This window comes from Kryptolebias marmoratus, linkage group LG15 (genome assembly GCF_001649575.2).
Source record: "Kryptolebias marmoratus isolate JLee-2015 linkage group LG15, ASM164957v2, whole genome shotgun sequence".
NCBI classification, from domain to species: domain Eukaryota; kingdom Metazoa; phylum Chordata; class Actinopteri; order Cyprinodontiformes; family Rivulidae; genus Kryptolebias; species Kryptolebias marmoratus.
Genome location: NC_051444.1, coordinates 22,848,607 through 22,870,567, shown reverse-complemented (window position 1 = coordinate 22,870,567; position 21,961 = coordinate 22,848,607). Strand labels below are relative to the sequence as shown.

The 21,961-nt window shown below is 39.4% G+C and overlaps 1 protein-coding gene across 1 annotated transcript in view; it reads right to left on the bottom strand.

Moving 5' to 3' along the window:
- Nucleotides 1–926: 926 nt before the first annotated feature.
- map2k5 (mitogen-activated protein kinase kinase 5) overlaps nucleotides 927–21,961 on the bottom strand; it is a 54,844-nt gene continuing 33,809 nt past the window's right edge. The window contains exons 18-22 of the mRNA XM_017419549.2: nucleotides 21,285–21,311; nucleotides 20,888–20,920; nucleotides 14,906–14,967; nucleotides 13,933–13,978; nucleotides 927–2,133 (exon numbers count right to left, since the gene is read on the bottom strand). Of these exons, the coding sequence (XP_017275038.1) occupies nucleotides 2,032–2,133; nucleotides 13,933–13,978; nucleotides 14,906–14,967; nucleotides 20,888–20,920; nucleotides 21,285–21,311 (270 nt within the window). The 3' untranslated portion in view covers nucleotides 927–2,031. The remainder of the gene's footprint in view (nucleotides 2,134–13,932; nucleotides 13,979–14,905; nucleotides 14,968–20,887; nucleotides 20,921–21,284; nucleotides 21,312–21,961) is intronic.

The window sequence follows — 21,961 nt, the reverse complement described above, 5'->3', positions numbered from 1 at the left end:
TTAAATAAAAATACTCCTAAAATGTCAGAGTTGTGTTTTGGTTTCTCCTCCAAATCAAAGAGAATCCAAACTGAGGCGGCGAGAAGCAAACTGTTTTAAAGATAAAGTGTTACAATAAAATGTCAAACCAAAGTAACAGTTTAAATATATTTTATTTAATAAGGTTGGAATATGTGGTTATTAATTTTTTTTATGTGCTGTTCTCACATTATACATCTTTTTTTTTTATAAATAAAAGCCTTTATTTCTTTCGCTCTTCAGAGCTGCAGATGTCATTGGCGACACGCATCGCCTCCTAGCTCTTCACATTGGCCTCAGTTATGATTAAATCCACATAATTCACTATTTGGCTACTCTTTGGTGTTGCTTGCACTGAAATTAGGTTTTTGCTTGTTTTTCTTTTTGTACAGAACCAAAGATTTCTGTCTGAGTTATACACACGTGACCAAAAATAACCCTCGTTTAATGAAAAGAAAAACCCACAATGGTCACAGAAAGAACTAGAATCTGTAATAATAAAGTAAGTAATAATAAATAAAAATTCTATGAAAAAGAACAAATGAAAGTCAGACAGTGCTTCTCAACCATGCTTCATCAGATTAAAAAAACCTCATGAAACAGTCCTGGACAGACATGATGTTTGTTGCACAACCTTTTGAGGCGATCACTGCTGTATTTTGGCCCACTCCTCATGAGCAAACTGCTCCAGTTGTCTCACGTTTGAAGGGTGCCTTTTCCACACAGCATGTTTCAGCTCAATCCGATTTTATTTAGTATTCCTTTTGTCAGATTCTAGTTATTTCTGTGACCATTGTGGGGTTTTCTTTCATTAAACGAGGGCTACCAATGATTTTGGCCACATGTGTACTGTAATAGAAAATAGACAAAATGTTATGGTTTATATGATGAAGTTATGGCCTAAAATGTTCAATGTTACTTGTTTTATTTTGTAGTGGTTACTCAAAAGTGCTGGAGGAAAACATCAGAGGACATCTTCTTCGTAACCAAATTATACTTGAACTGATATAAAGTCTGGGTTGTCTTCAACAGATCTGTACATTTTTATCTTAGCGAGCATGAAAATGATGTGAATATATGGGTTTGCTGCTGCTCCCGACTCCCTGGTTTCCCTCTGAAGTTCAATTTAAGGTTCTTCATGTTGGTTCAGACCGACTGAGACAAACGGCTCCATTAGAGTACATTTTCAGAAACAAGGTGGTTTGTAGCTCCGCTGTATTTCACACGTGAAGGTCAGGGGAGGGCAGCAGGAAGAAGAGCTCCACTAGTGGGACAGCGACAAAAACAAAAGGAGCGTCCGTGCGATGAGTGATTGAGTCCAGTCAGTGTAGACAGAACGGTAAGACTGGTCAGCGTGGACCCTCGTGTAGGCAAAAAGAACAAAATGGTCCTCGGTCTCGAACCAAAGTGGTTTTCCTGGATCCATCCATTCTGGTACAAAAAACATTGCTTTTTTTTTTTCTTTTTTGGCAAACATCTGTCTGTTACAGCGACGACTTCAACTTGCTGAGGTAATAAATAACAACACTGAAAAACCAGGCACAGATAATGGGCAGTTTCTCACAGGAGAAAACCTTGACATTCACTTGAGGGCTGTCATCAGCAAAGCGCAACCGTGTCAGCCTTTTTGCAGCCGTTTATCGTCTCTGATCCTTCGAGTCGGGGATTGTTTGCTTCCTCGCGGCTGGTGGTGCTCGCAGCCTTTCGGGGTTCTCCTGAAAGCCTCGGTGAAGCATCTGCTGCAGGAGGTGCCTCAAGCCCAGCTGGGACTGTACAAAGATTAATACTCTCAAAGGATACAAGGCGCTCCATGTCATGTAGCAGAAGTGATGTGAAATAAACTAATTCTCACACAGAATATGTAACAACCAGTGATTTTTTTTTTTTTTTTTTTTCCCCTGTCCCCGTTCCACTTGTGCCATGCTTGTGGACGTTCCCGATCCTAAAGATAAGTTCAGATAAGTGTTCACAGGTTTGGAGGCAAACATCCGGGTCCATCACGAGTCAGATGAGTCACTGCGTCTGCTGAGCTCGTCTCTCCTCCAGGCAGCGGCAAACCCACATCGACACCACCTCGGCATTCCCATCATTGTACTGGACTATGAAGGAGTGATCCTGCCAAACAAACAAACGAACAACAAAAAAGAAAAGCACATGAGAAGTGAATTATGTCTATTTAGGAAACAACATTGTGAGAAATGTGCGTTCTCTGGATCAGAACAGGAGCTAAAAATACTCAGAACTGGGCTGAATCACAACAAAATGATGAAATAATCTGCTGAAACTGGCTTGACCATAATCTTTTTGTTTCCATTTCAACCCAAAACTGCCCAGAAGGGAGGAAAAAAACCCAACAAATACAGCAATTACACACAAAAATAGGCATTATCAGATTCCCTTTCAATCTGAAATTACCTTCTAGACTATAAGAAATATGTGCTCACATCAATCTTACTCATTATATAACCTCCAGGATGACTGGTACATAGTAAAATAACTTAAAGTAGATTAAAAAAAATAAAAGTAATGAGCCTTCTCATAAAAACAGAAAAATCAAACAGCTATTCAATTACTTTCATCCACTCCGCGTGATTATTTTTATTATCAAACAGATTGGAGCCACAAAGATTATTATACCTTTGTGTAAAGTGCATGAATTGGCATCACTCGTTTATTTTAAACCATAAGTCACAAAGTGCTGATAAAATACAAATAAACTAAACAGGAACGTCGTTAAACCCTGTTAAATATTAATGTTCAACAGATTTAAAGTGATGGCTTTTCAAATGAACATCTTGAGTTTAATGATCTATGGGAGAAATAAAAAAAAAAAAAAGGTGGCAGTGATTCGGATTTCTTTCTTTTCACAGTTTAAAAACAGAGTTATGCTGTTTTTCATTAGCTGAGCGAATAAATCAAAACGCCTTTCGTCGGGTGATTGGCAGCTCGTAAAGGCGGTTGCGGCTCGCCGTGGGACTGGAACGGAGACGTCACCTGCGATATCTCACTCCGAATCACCAGCCTCCTCCCAAACCGCCTCCCAGACCAGAGACAGGTCACAGAGGTCACACTGGGGGTCGCGGATGAAAGGGGAGGAGGCTGCAAATGAGACAAATCAACTAAAGCTAACAGGAACTTTATTTGAGGTGTCTAGATGTCCAATTAGATGAGCGGCACTGGGACCGGACCATTAAAACGAGCTTGTCAACCCTGATTTCAAACGTAAGGGTCCTCAACAAGATGTCACCTCTGTTGTTGAACAGTTCACATGCAGACAAGGAGATCGGCCACATTCACAGGACAGAATATTCCTTGGCCATGTTGTTCCAGACAGAACTTCAGAAATACCTCGTCCAATCTGATATGACAGCATAAATGCTGCACAAAACATTCCTAGTCTCCAGAGGATGAACAAGTTTCACTGCAGTGATGGAAAGCTGAGACTTCTTTTCATTCGAAAATCTAAATAACAATTTGGTGGATTGAGTAAAGACTATATATCATTTTACCAGTAATAATGCATATTAAATTGCATTTTTCAATTTTAGTATGTCATACTGATGCTGTGTACAGTTACTGTGGTATCTCCGGGTATTTAATACATTGTAACAGAAGCTTTTATTGTGGAGGGGGTGTGCTAAGTTTCAGGATAAAAGACCTGGTTGCCCATCAGTTTTTCATTGTGGCTCGTATAAAATTAAAAGACCAAATTCAAGTGTGTGCAGGTTGCTTCCTACAAACCCAACATAAGAACCCAACAGTAACACAGAAGGACAAACTAAAGGAAAAAGATGCAGATCCGATCAGAAGCATCTGAATAAATGCGTTCCTGGACCAACAGCGTTTCCACTGCTTCTGTAGCTTAAGCAAGGCTCTGTTTGGAAATCCAGGCACTTCGGCCGCACAAACAGCCGTGGTTCAGACAGGAACCACTCTGGTTCAAAACAATCTCACCATGGCAGGTGAGGAGAAACGTGACACATTTCAACACAACACAGTTTGGAAAAACCTACATTAGTCTTAAGGATATACTGCTTGTGTGAGGATGTAATGGTTTTGCTTAGTTTGCAGGTGAAAATTCTGTTAAAAACTTATTGCTAAATAAAAGGCAAATAGTTCATTATTACTATCCAAATAAGTTATATATAAAAAAACACCTGGACAAGTTCCTTTTTATGGTTAACTTAGAAGAAAAGCCTCAGTCTGCAGGTCTGTAAGTCACAAGCAAACATGCAAATATATCAGCTTATATTTGCTTCTTATATTAGTTTTATTCAAACCAGAGCTACAAAAGTGACTGATCTTAACAGCGGTCTTATGAACTTTGGAGTCTGTAAGTATCCTTCAGCAACAAACAAACAGACTCAGACAAAGTAAGATTCACTAAGTAGGACACACTGATGGTGATGTTCCACTTTTCTCCCTCCTGAGAGCCTTTTGGTCTATTTATGATCACAGCAGAAAATCTGTTTAAACAAGAAAATAAATGACATTAAGAGTAATAAATGTAATTTGTTTAGGTAGCTGTTTGCCTTCTGTTTCATTACACATCGTGTAACTTTCAACAAAGAACTTGGAATCATCACAAGTTTTACATAAAAAAGAAAAAGGTTACAGAGTCCAGCGTGAACCGACCGTACGGTCTGTTCAGGACTGGTACGAGTCCCCATCAATCCTTTTGCCCTTCTAATGGGCAGCTAGGGTTAACACAGTCTGAGGTTAATTACTGCCATATCAGTGCGAGCGTGTGTGTCAGTATTAGACGCACACACGCACTGCAGAGGCTCCTGGGGGACCCTATGAGGTTTACACTCATCTCATCAATCATTCGTCTTTGTCTCTGCAGTGAAGAAAGTGATACAAAAATAAAAGTGGGAAGTCCTGAGCGATGGCTTTGAATTTCAGCTCTACAACCTCTGCTCTAAATATCAACCTTAACAGGCCACAGAAAACCCTGCTGGAGCCTGACCAGCAAAACAGACATGCAAGGCCAAAACCCTGCTGGGTGGTGGCTGTAGCTTTCAGGGTACAGGTCTGATCAACAGCTTCTCCGGTCCATGTGGTTCTGATCCAACCGTGTGCTAATTTGAGAAACACACCCCATTAACATTCAGAAGCAAGGTAAGGCTGTGTGTTTATCTATGAATCCAGCTTGTATTGAAGCCTTCTGAGTAGCAAACTGGAAAATTTCACTCCATTTACTACGAATACCAAATGTTAGATCGGCATGTCTTCTGACTGACACCTCAGCTCTTGATACGTGTTGTTTTCAATCTGCCCTATAATGGGGGTGGGGGTCCTAAAAATCCTTGTTACACTTTGCAGTTTAGAGCTTCATGAGGTAGAAAACTCATTTCAGGAACAAAGTGATTTCAAAATGTTGACTTTAAATTTCCAAACTATCGAATCGAGCATCTGTGGGCTGCGCTGGACTGGACTAATACAGGAAGTCTAGACGCTTTAAGGTAATCCTATTCGGTATTAGCGTTGCACTTTTGTGGTTGGTTGGTGTAAACCAGGGGTCTCCAATCCTGGTCCTCGAGTGCCACCATCCTGCATGTTTTCCTTGTTTCTCTGCTCCAACACACCTGATTCAGTGGTTAAATCACCTCTTCATGTTCTGCAGAAGCCTGTTAATCAGCCATTGATTCAAATCAGGTGTGTTGGAGCAGAGAAACAAGTAAAACATGCAGGATGGTGGCCCTCGAGGACCAGGGTTACCCACCCCTGGTGTAAAATCTCAGAAGTTATGTTGTCACGGACAGACTAAAATCCTGCACGTTAAGAGCGTATATGCATGTAAACATTAGAAATATTAAGCCTTTTCTGACAGCTGGTATTAACCAGCAAACTGCAGATTTTTTTCAGAATAATTTAAGATGTTTATTTTAGGCTTTTAATAACTATCTCCGGTTTGGTGGAGAGAAAAGAGGGAGGAGGAAAAGTGGTGATGATGTCCCATAAAGGCCCTGGTTTAGAATCTGATTTGGAAAAGGAGACTTGCCCTCAACACAGTGAGTGACAAGATATTTTAGGTTTTGTTTTTTTTTTCAGATAAGTTACTAAATTAGGTGGCTAAATTTATCTTAAGCTCCCACTTCTTTTTTAAAACAGGCATCCAACCACTGCTGTGTTTCCCCCCCTCGTTTTTGCAGATCAACCTACTGAGAAAAATACATTTCTTGCAGAATATTTGGCAACCAGGGATCAAACCAGGAAATAAAACTGAGACTAAACTAACTAAACCCTAGAAATATCTGCTTGTATTTAACAATACCGTCTGCTTAAGAATAAAAGATAAAAAAAAAGTCAAATATGTATTAAAAGGTCTTTTTGCTGAATGTTGCTTCTTGACTGATGACACAGAAATATAATATTTGGATAATAAACCTGTTGAAGCAGTTAAAACCTTTCACGTAAAGATGGAGACAATATATCGACTTAGAGGATGTCTCTAAACACAAACTTCATCCAAAAACAAAAAAGCTAAACAAGCAACAATTCCAGCAACTTCAATTGGTCTGAAACCTTTAATAGCTGTGACTACAGAGTGAAAAAGTACTTTTTGGTTTAGGCGACTCAAGGTGTTTGACTTTCTGCTGTAGCGATACACGGACAGAGGTGAGATGGGAAAAGGACTCATTTCAAAGTTACATTAATCACCGACCTGGCATATCAAACTGGGATAATCACCTGCAAACTGTTCTGCTCAAACAGAAACGGCCTAAACCCAGGGGAAATTCTACCTAACACTTTAATTGTTTGAAGCCTTTGAAGGCTCTGTTTAATCCAAGATTAATTTATGCGATTTTAAATAACTTTATGTATGATTAATACGCTGAGATGAAATTAAACCGAGTTTCGGGCAATTATAACGAGGAAGTGGTCATCACCCCATTAGAACAGTGTCACCGAAAACATGGTGTGTGTGTGTGTGTGTGAAACCGAGAGAGGGGTGAAAAGGTAGAATAACTAGGTCTTTACAGATTTGCATGCTAATCACTTGATCCCACTGGAAACTTGCTGCACTGGAAGGTGAAGGCACAGTAGAGACCCGGCTTGGTTCCCATCAAATGTACCAAAACCCCTCTGAGGAGACTCTCTAGAACTAATAATCCTCAGACCTACAGCCACTAAAAATCCTCTTTTCCAGACAACAAATGAAAGATATTTAATTTTCCTTCCCAACTTGTCTCTTTAAGTGACTCATGGTATTATTTTATCAAGCTTGTACCTCCGCAAAAGCTGGCTTCTTTATGTGTTTTTAAAAGGAATTACTGGAAAACTTGCATGTATCTAAATTTACCAACCAATCTGGGTCTACACACAAATTTATTTGGGTCCAGATCTGAACCAGGGTTCACGATTTTACACAATTTGTAAATAAATCTTCGGAGTTTTAGTTAACAAAACTTAATAATGCATTTGGAAAAAACGTAATGGCCAGTTATTGACGAAACAACAACAGACTAAATGTCTTCTCTCCAGGCATTCAATTCAACGCTTACTTATTGAATTTCTGCAGGTTAGTAGATTATTTATGTGCTAATATCATGGAGAAAAATATGTGAGAATTTATTATATTAGATAAAACTAGGTAGTGTTTAATTTCAATCCACAACTCAACAAAACCATCAAATTAAAGCTGTTTGCTGTTTAACAAAAGTCCTTAAATTGTTCATGTTTATTGACAATACAAGATCTCAGATCAATTTCAGTCTCCTTCCGCTTCAGTCGAGAGCTTGAAATGACAAGAGCTGTTGGAAGGCCGAAATGCGGCCCAAAGTAAGTGTCAATGGGGTTTACATCAGTGAAGACCCAGGGGTATAGTGTGAAAACAATCTGCTAGAGAAGGCGCCGACAGAAACGTTTGAGGTGGAGATGACACCAGTGATTTGGCACAATTCTTCCATGAGGTGCAATGACAAAAAATCCTTTTTGCACATGTATCCATGTAAACTGTGAGACGCACACAATGAAAAAAACAAAACAAAACACAAGTACCACTGAAAATAATAAATACTCACCATTAAGAAAGAGCAAATAATTAACTTTTTAAAGCTATCAGAAACAAAAGAAAAGCGTTAACACTAAAGAGGGCATACTTTTATAAACTAACATGAAAAACTAAACCAATTAAGAATTTTAACAACAGGATTCAGCTACATTGTTCGGGATTTGATATATTAACAAATTAACTCGGCACAGTTAACAAAAATTCAGTATGTTTTTAAACTAAGTGCTCACAGTTTGTGTAAATGTGTTTGTCCACGATAAAGCTCGATTTGGAGACAAGAGGGGGTTCTTTTGTGAAAAAAAAACCCGAGGGGCTCATCTGGTGTCTCTGGGGTTGAAAGGGGCTATGAAATCTGAGTGTGTGTGTGTGTGTGCACGTATACATGCACGCCAATGAATAGGCAAGCAGAATAGGAGGGCTGCATTGACAAGGGTGCTAAAAGGCTGCGTGAAGGCAGCTGGCCAAGAAACAAGGGGCCACGAGGAAAAAAAAAAAAATGAGGTGTCCATCAAATCACAAACGCTCAGCGTAAGAGTTGAAGGATAAATATTGTTTGCTTTGTAAATTCTTGGACACAAATACGTAAAATAATGTTGCACTTGGTGAACAAAGAAACAGAAGTACTGAAATGTCAAAGGGTTTTTATGCCACAGCTTATCAAAAACGCTGGTAGGTGAAACATAAACAAATATGTGGCGAGGAGAAAGACGGTTATTAAGAATCAAAAGGAAAAAAAAACTACAAAATAACAGATTATCATCAAACAGCAGAGCGTGTCTATTACAGGCTCAGTGGAAAGTTTCCTCAACTGACTGACAATGTGAGCTTATGGTGACAGGACAATAAAAGAAGCATTAAAATAAAACTGGAAAGTCACTCATTTTCCTATATGATGTCAAATTAAGCAACATTTGGGAAAAGACTGAGATAAAACTACAAACAATTGTTTGTCTTGATTAGGTTCAGATCAAATGACAATCACCAGAGCTCACATCAACACGGCCACTGTTTCTGCTTTACTACAACTTATAGATTATAGACAGATTTACTTTACTTTCTGAGTGTCACTAGAAAGTAAACTAACAGGTAGACCACAGTGATGCGCTTTTTAAAAAGCCCCTCAAAGGAATGAATATCGCCGACCACCTTATGTGCCAAAGGTTTAAACGAAGACGTGCAGTCCTGTTAGCGCTTGGAGTTTGTGTTAGGAATGACTCTCAGCTACTACCACACCAGATTTTAGCTCAGTATCTGTAAAATTGACAGGGTTATAGTCATTTTTGTGTTTATCAGTTGTAGATGCATAATGATTACTTTCTGAGAGTTTTTATTAAAATCCATCCCTTGGTTTCTGAGATATTTTGCTAGCAGACAGACATAAACACACAATTACTCAAATTATTATGTCAACAAATGATCGTTTAACTAAAAAATGACTAAACTTACAATAAAATTGAACAAACTTAGGAAAATATATACATCTATAAAGCAAGTTGCAAGGCTTAAAAATGCTAAATCATGAAAAAAAGGTGAATTATTGAATAAACTCTTTTAGACCTTTTGTGATCTGGTTCTTGAATCCTTGATTTTAGGTACAAATAACACTAACATGACAGCTTTTTTTGTCTGTCCTCTGTATTTGGTCTCCATTCCAATCACAGAGCTGCAGGGACTCCATCAAACAATTGCCTTCCAAAGAACAAATAAGAGGATATAATCCCAGTGACAATAATGATGTCAATAAAAGCTTTTCCAGTGATTAGAAAAACCACAAGCTGAAACTTGATGAACACACTACAGCAGCTAGGTGAGTGTACACAGTCATAAAATAACATTATTTGCCCAGTGTCTACACTATTGTGTAATTTTCTGCATTGTTCTCCGTAGATTAAAAAAAAAAAAAAGCGGTGTCCCTTTTCTGTGCAACACAGAGAGGAGAATGGGAAAGCAGTGGCTTGGTGCATTAACATACAGATAGAATAGGAAAAGAGTTTTAATGTACTCAGGAGGCTGGGGGAATAGAGATGTCGAATGAGAGGTGGGGAGGAAAGGGGCAATGAGGAAGAGGAGAGAAAAAGACAATCAGCAGGCTGGTGACACAAAGGCAGGTATCCATGACCTTATATCTTGATTCATCATGCAAAAAAAGAAAGGCCCACAGCAGATAAAAAAATAGAATACGAGTAAGGGGAAGACGAGGTGGTAGAGGGAAAGAGGGAGTCAAAAATGGAGAGCACTGAAAAAAAATATAAATAAGTTTGTCACACTCAGAACAAGGAGGAGAGAGGAGATGAAAATGCTAGAAACAAAAGCTACAGTGACCTGACCCAAAATACCTGAAAACTTAAACAAAAGCAACAAAGACATCAACATTTAGTGATGCCATATTATTAAAGTTGAACTAAAGCTGAGGCTTTCAAAAAAAAGCTCTATATTTTACAGCCCTGATGAGCTGACCCACACTTTGTAAGCAACAAAGATCAGCTGTCACAGATAAGCTGGTTAATGGTGAAAAACCCAACTAGTTAGCTGTTTTGTAGCACTTCATATACTATATATGAGAGCTTGACATCCATGGAGTGCCAGCTTGTGGTCTCTTTACAGAGACGACCTATGACCTGACGCAAAAGTCATTATCGAGATCTCACCGGAACTGTAAATTATAAAGACAAGTTCAAAACGACCGGCACAAGTAGCCGCCGTGTGTGGGAAATGCTACAGCTACTGTTTAACAAGGGTTTTAAAGCCCCTCAGTTGAATCATCAGAAGTGGTGGCAACAAATACGAGTTCTGAGCTGAAACGAGTTCATCTTCAGCACAGCAACAAACACCTTGCTGCCCCGAGAAAAGACAACGCTGAAGAGATCACAATGAAGTTGTCAACAAATTATTTACAAAAAAAAAGGCAGGCAACGAAGAAACTGCTGAATGCAAAGACTTGAGTCCAAATCGAGACCAAAGCATTGGCCAACCAAACCCAGAGCTAAGAGGCACCGATGTCAGAACCACAACATCATCGCCTTGCAAGGATGCAGCGTTACAATGACACCTGGCAATGAGTGGAGCGATAAGATGGCTTGGATTATGATGTGCTGAGCGCATAGAAAATGAACACGGTAAGGATCTGATCAGCTCTGACGTGGGTGAAGCTGGGATGGGTATTACATGTGAAGAACTGTCTCACTTAAAAACAAAAAAACAACAACTACTGTTGCATGATTTGATTAAAAAAAATATTGTTAGTCCCTACGAAAACCTGACAGAACAGACAGCATAGCACAGTTTGTTGTGTAAGATTGCAGACCAGTTTTTGAACCAACCCACAACGAACACATTAGCATCAGAACTGGACCAGAAAGACACGATGTCTGCTGAATAACATTTTCTGTTATACCATGAGGTTTGGGTTTGTAGGAGATGCTTTTGGGAAAACAGGGCAGCAGAAGGAAGGAAAACCTGTGAGGTGCTTTGGACAACGTGCTGCTGGGAAGCCTTAAATCCTAATATTTATGTCGACGGTACACTTAATATCCACCTAATTGTCCTTACTAATGAAAAAGTAGGTATTCATTGTTAAAAACTAATTTGAGGATGTAATCAATTAGGCCACATGTTTAAATGGATTACACTGTTAGCAGGTAAATGGCAATCAAATTGTGTGGAGAGTCACACCTCGACAGTTCCAATAATATAAACGTAAAAGGCACCCAAAAAGATGTGTGAGGAGGGACATTTTGACTGAATAAGAGACAAAAAGGATGCAGAGAAAAGCACAGACAACATCGGAAACACGCTCAATCATAGAGAGGAAAAAGCCAAAGTCAGAAGGGGCATGCAAATAAAAACAAGTCTTGTTTGAATGAAGATAAATGTTTAGAAGAGCAAATAATAAAATAAACTTCAGCCTGTTCCCCCAGCAGTCTCCTTCACTCCTCCTTCCCAGTGTTAAGACTGAGAACACGCAATCTGTTAGCAGCTCTGCATTTACACCCTTCAGCACTCTGTCCCCACAAGACCAGCCTTCACCCCTCATGTCTCTGCGGACCTGAACGCTGCTGTCACCGGCCCTAACACTGCATCCTGACGGTGCTGCGCCTCTTAAAAGCCAGTTTGTGTAAACGTCTGGCCTTGTGTGTTAATGCTAGAAGTGAGAAAACTGTCAATTTCACACCGGAGGCTTGTGGCCCGTCTTATATAACGGTCAGACGAGACAGAAAGAGCTGAAATGTGGTGAAGTCACTCCTTATGTATGAAACCGTCTCACTATAATCTTCAGCTGTGGTGTTTGAATATTGTTCAGCTGTTTTAAGTTCGCTGCCTCAGTCTCAACCCAATATGAATAGCAGAAAAAAAACAGTTCAAAACCATTTATCAGCATAAGATACTGAATAATCAGTGATCAGAAATTAAACAGCTTAGTGAGAACAGTGAAGCTACTCCGTAACAAGAAGTATTTAATGTTCTGGGAACAGGATTTCAAAACAAAAATGGATTAAGTTTTGATATAAACTGACAAACTAATACAGTGATAGACATAAACTGAAACATAAACAAAGAAACAACAACAATCTTATCTTTAATCCACATCTGAACGTTCCAGGAAATGTCAAGATTTTAAGAACAAGAAATTCTGAAGGGTGCCGATGTAGCGACGACACAAAATCCCAGCATCAACTTTGGTCCAATCACAGCGAAATGCCTAGAATTGATGTATAAACTGTTCAAGGTTTCAATGTTAAAGCTGCTGCTGGTGGCTCATCGTGGCAACCCATGTCTGTCACTCCCTGACTGCAAGCTTAAGAGACAGAAATGGACTAAAAAAATAACCCTCATTCCAGTTTTGACGAGAAAAATGTAAGGCTAAAATATATTTGTGGAAGCCCGAGTGTGCTCCCTCTGCACTCTCTGAGATTTGTGAGAAAACGGCAACTCCTACATCATGGACAGACATATTGAGAGAAAGGACACAAAAGTACCTATGTTTGAGTTTGTTTGCAAAAGATTTGAAAATGTTAGACAGTTCAAAGGTCTGAGCCCAACTTTCTGTGACTCATTTAAAATTAAATTTTGGTTTCTACTGTGAAGACTGCTTCATCTGTAGAGCTCCAAAACCTCATCTCTGTCCCCAAAGTCCTACTGTTTTCTATTTGGATTCTTTTCATATTTTCTTTTACTAATTTTGTCCACGTAGGACAATGAAGCACTACCAAAAGGCGTATCAAACATTTCCCGACCAAGCAAGATATTTTACTGTTTATATTATGTAAAAGTTTCTCTTTTTCAAAGTTGTGGGGCATTAACAGAATAATCAAAGGGGCGCCTCAATGCTTCTGCATTAAAGCGCCCTTAATTAGAAAGACGCTAAAATGATAAGCCTATTAATCTTTCTGTAACTAGCCTATGTCTGGCACACAAAAATCATTATGCCAACTTCGACTTGTGAAGACATCCCGCTTCCAATCTGTCAACATTGTACAAGGTTATGAAACTTCATTTTGTAAACCCGAATGATCCGACTCTTGCACGCCTCGGCGCGGCTCATTCAAGTCAGCTCCTGAACGGTGAATTGAATGAATATTCTCCTGAAGAGGGTCTCAATCCTGCCTCAAGGTTTTCCCGCCGACCTCCGTGACATCTTTTATTGCAAGCAAAAAGTTCATTACTGTTGTTTCCACACAGAAACGTGGACTTGGAGAGTCCTTGACCCAAAACACCTCAATCACTGTGGGAAATACAACTGCATGTTCCAAAAGCTACAGAAATAATACAATTATGTTTAATTGAAAAGTCCTATTGCTATGCATGAATGTGAACACCATCTGTACACATTTATTACAAATATATATTTTTTTGTGGTCCTTAGAAAACGCTTTAATGGAAAGCTCAGTTTAACTTACCATGAGGTTATTAGGTGCCGGTCTCTCCTTGGGGTTCTTCCGCATACTGCAAAAAAAAAAAGAAGAGAAGCACAAGCAGATTTTATTCAACTATTATTCGCCGTTTTTCTAAGAGCACAAGAGGTGTTTTTGTTTTTGTGCGTACTTTTCATTTATGAATTAATACACTATAAAGGAAACTTGACGCAAAATCCTTCACGCCACAGAAACGGCAAAACAGACTGAATACCCATACGAGGCAGTTAATTTATTTTCGGATAATTAGAAAATTTAGGCGCGCGTCCTCCATTTTGTGCCTGCGTACGCGGTCCGTTGGCGCGACCTGCACTGGGGCCTGCGTGCGGCTCGTTGCGAAACGGGTTCATGCATCACAATGAAAGGGGGCCGTGAACTTCTAAGAATAGTCCGACAGCGACGTACCAAACCCCGCGCCGAAGCAGGACGGAGCACCTGCGCTCAGTGCGTCCTGTGAGAGAAGTGTCCTGTTTGAGTAAATACAGCAGCCATGGGGGACAAACAACAGCTGGCACGGCCTGCTGCTGAGTGCTGAACACACACACACACACACTGTACATGCATGTGGTTTGGGATTGCATGTAAATGTTTGCCCAACTCTAAAGGTTACAAGTGGCTAATGAATCAGGGGCAAACAGAGTAAACGTTGTTCTTGACCTAATGCATTAGAGAAACCAGGCAAGGTAACATAAAACGGCTTCCTATTCAAGACTAGAAACTATAAGCATCAGAGCTAAAAGCTAATTCAACCACAATGCATTAACACACACTTTATCCCTATTGTGCACAAATATACCTTTGAGCCATTCAAGATAATTTAGCTCCTATAAATGCAGCTTGTGGTCTGTCTAATTGCTAAGTGGAGCCAGAAATATTTGTTTTATTGGTGTAAAAGACACGCAAACAAAAATCTCAAACCTCATTGGTCTTTTCCGACAACAAACAGGTTTTGACTCACCACTGAGTGATGAAGTGAACAAACTTCTCGCTGAACTGGCCAACAGGAAGCACAGGAGGGTCCTGTGAAGAGAGGCAAACCATATTTTACATTCAGGGGAATACCTGGCTGCAACACCCGAAGCGTTATAATAAGACTGAACACGATTTATATCTAAAAACTGAACTTCAAAAAGGTTAAACGGTGTGACAAAAACAGTAGCCGTAATGTGTTTATTGTGCGACTGAAGTAAAGAGATGTTGCACCCTGAATATGAGAGAAAATTAACATCAAAACAGTCTTTTTAGTCAAATATTAAGGTGACATTTTTCATCCGTCAGTAGCAATATTCTTTTATTGTGAAAACTTCAGCAGTGTCCTTGTTTTTACCCTTACTGTGAAAAGAGTAAAAGAAAATTCAAAAAAAGGTGTCGTAAAATCATTAGTTCAAAATAAAATCTAAATAACAAAATCATTTTATTCACCAGATCTATATTTATTTAATTGCTTATATGATAAAAACAAATTTTATCTTTACTGCAATGAATGCATATGTCACACTGTCGTAAATACTAATTTTATTTTTTAAACTGAATAAATATCGCATAAAATGATTATAATATTGAAATGTAGAGTAAAGTTGACAAGTACTGAACATAATAAACACCAGTCACAAACTCTGACTTTTACCTGAAATGCATCCACAGTTTATTTATTCTTTTAATGAGAAAATAAAGAAGCTATCAAAAATACACAGAAATAAAACAATAGCAGTTTGTATGGCAAATTAAATGTGCATTATAATTTATTGTTACCGCATCCCAATGCATTTTTCTTTATTATTATTGACTGTTATAGTGTGTCACTCCGGGACTTGAGCGATGTTTCAGTAAGTTTGTGAACTATGCTGTGGGGTCTGCCGTGCTGCTGCGCCACAATAATCACAGCTCAAACCCGGGATAGATGGGACCGTCTCATAACTGGATTCATGCAGTTCCCCTGCTGCCTCAGAATGTGAACCTGGGCGACCTCTGACAACCGAGCTACATCAAAAATCTGAAACAGATCACGGGAGTGAGGCTTTGTGCGATGACCCAGTTTTTTACCATTTTAATCAAAGCATGACATAATAGACAGCAGACTGGCTAAAGCAGAATTTTGAGGCATTTTATTTTGGACCTTTGCCTTACTGACACTGCTGTGTTGATTAAGGCTATGCTAATCTCAGGGTTTATCCTAAAAACTTGATATTTTGGGACAGAATTATTTAAATGTTTTCTTGTCAACATAAAGATATACGAGAGTCTCCCAGACCTGTGAACAGTTGGGGAGTCAGGCTAATGTGAGACAGGCCTACTTTACTTACAGAATAACGCAGCCGAGAAAAAAGGAAAAGTCATAAGGCCTTAGATCACACATGTCAAACTCAAGGCCCGCGGGCCAGATCCGGCCCTCTGTAAGATTTCATCCGGCCCCCAAGATAACGTTTAGATGTCATTAGGTCTGGTCCTCCAGTCTGGGACAGATCGAGTCTCTGATTCTTATTTAGCTTTAAAAAAATGAGCCTAATAAGTGAAGTTTTCTCTTGACAGTGACTTAGAAGCCAACAATATATAGTTTTAATTTCTGTATGATCAGGTTTTTGTTGAAAAATCTGTTTTAATGTTCAAAAATTCATTTAAAAGCTGAGTGAGGCGTTAAAAATGACTGCTAATGATGTGCTTTCTGAAGTTTGATCTATTTTTCTGTGTTCATTAAAGTATGTTTGCTCTAAACTCTGTATAATCTGTAACTGGGAAAAGGTAAAGGATATTTCTATATGAATGATTTGACATAATGCATCTAAAACAAAGGTAAATTGATGTAATTTTTAATAAATATTGATCGTGATTGGCCCTTGGCTAGGACCTAATTTTTAATTTTGGCCACTTTGTGTCACTGGGTTTGACACCCCTGCTGTAGATCCTACCAATCCACAAAAAGAAATCTAAAGATAAAACCGCATAAAGAAACGGGCAGAACAAATACGGCGGTGAGGGCTTTCGAGCTGTAAGTCCATTATAGTACCTCAATATATGCTGTATTTATTTATTAAAAAAAATAAACCAACAAACTGATTCTTGATTAAAATTGTACAAGAAAATAGGCCAATATGCCAGTGGCAGATTAAAAAAAATCTATTTTTAAAAAGGCACTAAAATTATGCATTGGTACTACTTTAAATAAAAGGAATTGTAATAAAATGACGGCCTACTGGAAGATGGAGCTGTTTTTGTATCACACAAAGCCAAAAGATGACAGATAAAGTCCACTAAAGGAGTCCTACGGTGGTGTTTTGGTTCGAGTGTGTATTTTAGGCTCCCTACCCGCAGTCAGTTCAGGCTCTATGAACCGTATCATGTAAAACATCTGTGCCAGATTGACCCTCTAATCATTGCTTCACCTCATTACTTCATCCCTTCTCCTACTCTCTTACTCTGCTTTGTTCCCCGGTTCTGACCGCCGGCAAGACAAGCTCCCAAACATTTAGGCTGCACCGTCTTTCTTTACAGCTCCACCGGTAAGATCTGAGAGAAACAACAACAAGACGGTGATAGAAAACAAACTGAGAAGACATTTACTTCTGGATGATTTTCCATCTTCCTTGACAAAACAAAATTAAAAAATGCTGCATCTCAAAATGACAGCACGTGTGCTTGGCGAGGCTGAAAACATCAGATAAAAGGTACAATCTGAGAAACCTAAAAACGAGTATTTGTTGAAGAAATTATAGGTTTATGCACAAAAATACAGCATTTAGATATGCTCAAAAATCATAAAGCCTGTGCCCACAACCAGACATTTATTCAAATGCCATGAATTAAACCTCTTCACAACCGAAGCCCTGCTGTGCTATTAAAAACACCTCTGGGCAGTGTTCGCCATTCCTTAATGCTCTGATCGGCAGGCTCTCGCAAGGCATGATGCATGAACCCATTTAAATTAACAAAGGAATGGGTTTCTTCTAATCTCGCTGCACTTCACAGTTGTGTCGCCGCTTGGATGAACAATATATCATAGCACATACACAAACCTGCGCCCACAAACAAATGCCCTTGAGCTCTGCACACTACAAGCCTTGGTGTACACTCGGTTTGGAGGCGGCAAAACCAAACAAATTGCAGCCGCTGTATTGCAAAGTGCACACACAAACACACACACACACCGAACAATTAGACTTAAAGTATGCTCAACGTCTTGATGAAACAATTTATCTGTCATGCAGATTGAATTTGATAAGAAGTCCTCGTGCAGACTTTTCTCACACATCTGCATGCACCTTGATGCGCCTTTTTGCAGATGCAAACGCCCATTATGCATGTATTCATGTTTCCAGCTGAGTGCAGCACTGCTGCAGCTTTGATGTGGCAGCAGGCGACGGCACAAAAGACAAGCAGGCTGATGAAAGTGACTAGTCTGTTTAAATTATTCCTCTTGTTGTCAATTTGCTCCACTATAAGACAGCACGCACACTACAAGGGTACAAGGGTACGAGTAAATATACATGTCATTGCCATGAAGCAATTATTAGGCAAAATTAGATCAGTAATTACAGGCTCGAAAATAAAGTGGGAGTTCTTTATTAGTGAGACCACTTGCTATTCAACAAATAGAGGAGAGAGGCACATTAATGAGAGAAGACAGCGGACAGATGGCAGGGAACAACTGCAGAGAACTTCTTATTTAAGTCCCTGGCTCAACAGTGTGTGCAGGGATCCTGTGGCAAACACTAAAATCAAATTACATCCTAAAATAGGGGAAGCAAATTCATGTAAATTCAAAACACACATAGTTCTGAATAATCACCATTCTCCATCCATCATAAAGTTTAACTATGTGGGTTTTTATCTCTAATAAGCAGACAAAAACAGACACTTGAAGTCACTTTGCATCATCTACCGGCATTTAACTTTTATTTTAGATAACTTTATCTCATGACAAGTTGATAGATAAACCTGAAATAGTTCATGTTGGGCGTGAATTTAGCTCAGGATCTGAAACATGTATGATTCAGGTTTAATCTGTGTGAACAGAACTCTGAACTGGTTCTTATGATGAGCGAAGTTGCACAGTAGTGCTCACAAATCTAGCTACAACTTTATTACTGATCCGAAAGCCTTCTCGATCTTGTTGCGGGGCCTTTCCAACCCATCACAAGAAAGCAAGAATTGTGTTCTGACGCCTGAATAGGATAGAAAAAAAACATGTCCGGGTCTAAAAACCACACCAATAATAATAATTATTAAATAACTGGTCAAGATCTGCCTATCTTCATTTTAAAACTGTACACCAGTAGATAAAATCATAAACTAAGAATAGAATAGAATTTTACAAGCTGAACACAAAAATAAGCCATGCTTTTTAAAAATTTGCTAATTCGCTAAACATGGCTGGACAGCTTGCTGGTCACTGAGTGGAAAACTCAGAAAACAGAGACTTCAACTGAAAATATGTACATTTTCTTGTAATATCGGGTCAAGTTTGAGTCACCAATTAGTCTCCAACAGTCGCAGCCCAATGAGACCTTAAGATACTGAATAAACTTTTAGACACCCAGTGGATAAGTGTGACAATATTAAAACATCCTAAACCACAGAAGGAAAGCCAAACCCAAACAAAAAAGATCATTTGGATCACACCACAGAGTAATGAATCAGATGTAAATTCCCACATCTGCCAGATTATTAAGTCGGCTGTGTCTTAGCATTTCAAAATTCCTTCAGTTCAACTCGGTTTCTCCACAGGATACCTGCCGCTCCATCCATGTTGATATTTCTCTGAACCGAAAAACAAAAATTAACTTCTCGAAGTTCAGCTCCACCTAATACTCCAACGGGGACGGACTTGTGCGGTTTATTAAGGGCACTGACTATCGACGGACTTCCACCTGGTAGTTAATTCCTCAACCTTTACATTTTCCTCACACTGACAGAGCTTATCCTCTTGTCTCTTCCTCGAAAGCAGCGTGGAATTAGCCGGGACAGCGAGGCTCTGCTGCCTCGCCAGGGACACCACGGAGCGCTCTCTCGCCTCGAGGGGAGACAGCAAAGGGCGCAGGAAAAATAGTTTGAGTGATCGCTACGTCTAGCTGACTAATGAACAGTTCAGCCCAGGTCAATCCATTACAACCAAAAGCATTTAATTATTAATTACGGCCAATCTATAGTCAGTTAAGGACAAGTGACACTGTATGTTTAATGTGCAATATGGCTAGGTGATGGGGGCACTGGGTTGGCTGTTGTGGAGGCATTTTGGCTATTAGTGAATGTCAGTAAAAAGCTCAGTGTAAAAAAAAAAAGGAAAATCTGACTCCTGGTTCTAATGCTAATGTAAAAATGTGGGCTTGCATGCAGCATTTATAAGCACAACAACATGACAATAAATCAAATTGAATTTATTTTGCATATTAATCCGGTTTATTATAAAGTGTGTCATAAGGAAACTTGTGTATTTTGAAAAGGAAGTATGGAAACATTTCAGATTATTATGGTAATGGAAATAAAAAGAGGGCAATAAAGCCTGATAATATTTGACTGTAATAGGTGATAAACAGCTGTAGCGTGCTGCTGTTGCTTTGTCATCAGTTATCTTCATTTACTGACTTTTGAGAAGCAAACTAAATAAATCCTTTTTCTTGAGAGACTATCGGTTTTGTATTTAAACAAAATAAGCGGTATAAAGGGGAGTAATCCTGGTAAAACATGCTTTTGGCTCTGTGGTACACAAGCTTCAGATGTGTGATTCTTTTTTTCTTCCTCTGCCTGTCATTCATGACAGGTCCAACCTCTACAGTAATGTGCATGTGCATACGTCTATTGCCTGAGGCAGTTGCATAGGGTGAAGGGTTGAGTGAATGGGGAACAAAGCTGCCTGAGTGGTTTGCTTCATTAGGAAACAAAATATAAGCTTTTCGGGCCATTAGCACTGACTTTAGATGCAAAAGCACATAAGACGACGACTCACCTCATCAACGATGCATTGCAGTAACTGGAGAGGCTGAGGAGGAGACGCAGAAGGAGAGGGAGGGGAGAGAGAGAAGGGGGGGAGTTAGCTTATATGGAATTCCTTCAATAGGGAAAATCAGTTGTGTAATAAAAAAAAGTACCAAGATTAATCAAATGCAGCAAGCTCAGGCAAAGCCAACATTCAGCTGCTGAAGGGTTTTATTGCTCCATGATGGCGCCTAATGTAATACCAGCAGTTTAGGCATAATCTAATAATTTGCTGCAAAAAGAGCCAATCTGGGTGTCTGTGGGTCTTTTTTTTTTTTAAATGAGAGAGTCAACCAAGAGTGACAGACTATATCCAGAGTGGGAGACCTCTAGCTTCTTACCTCCTATTCTGCTGCAATAAAACTTACCATTAAAGATCCTTGGTTTTTCTGAATCTGTAGGGCAAGACGGAGAAAAAGAGATGAGGCAATATGTAATTAGTGTGTCATAATCAAGACGATGCACTTGGACACATTATGATCACTAGGAGAAAATTATTGCTTTCCTGTTGGCAATTTGTGAGTACGTACTAACACCATTTACATAATGAAAACACACAAATGTTAATGGCCTTGCTCTCATTTGTGGAGAATGGGGGTAAAAGATCCACTAATGCTAATTTTCTGAGCATTTCCTTGCTCCTGCCCTCCAGGTTTTTTGACGATGTGCCGGGACGGAGAATCGCTGCACAGCCGCACTGGAAGGAGCTCTGTAATGAGCACCTCCCGGTTGGCCTGCCTCACAGGTGGAGCAGGGCTTTTAAACTGACCACAACACGGTGACAAAAGGCTGCCACTTGCTTTGGGGAAAGGGGTAAAGGAGAGATGAGAGCGAGTCTCCGAATAGCTCGTTTTTGAAAACAAAATACAATAAAAACACATTTCTTCAATTTAATTACACTAAAAACACATGATAGCATTGAGCTCTTAAAAATAAACTAGACCAGGAACTTCTGGTTTGAAAAATCTCCACTTGGTCTCGTATAATGCATGACACTACACAGCAGAACGGCACAAAGCATTCAGTTTCTCCATTTCACCCCCCC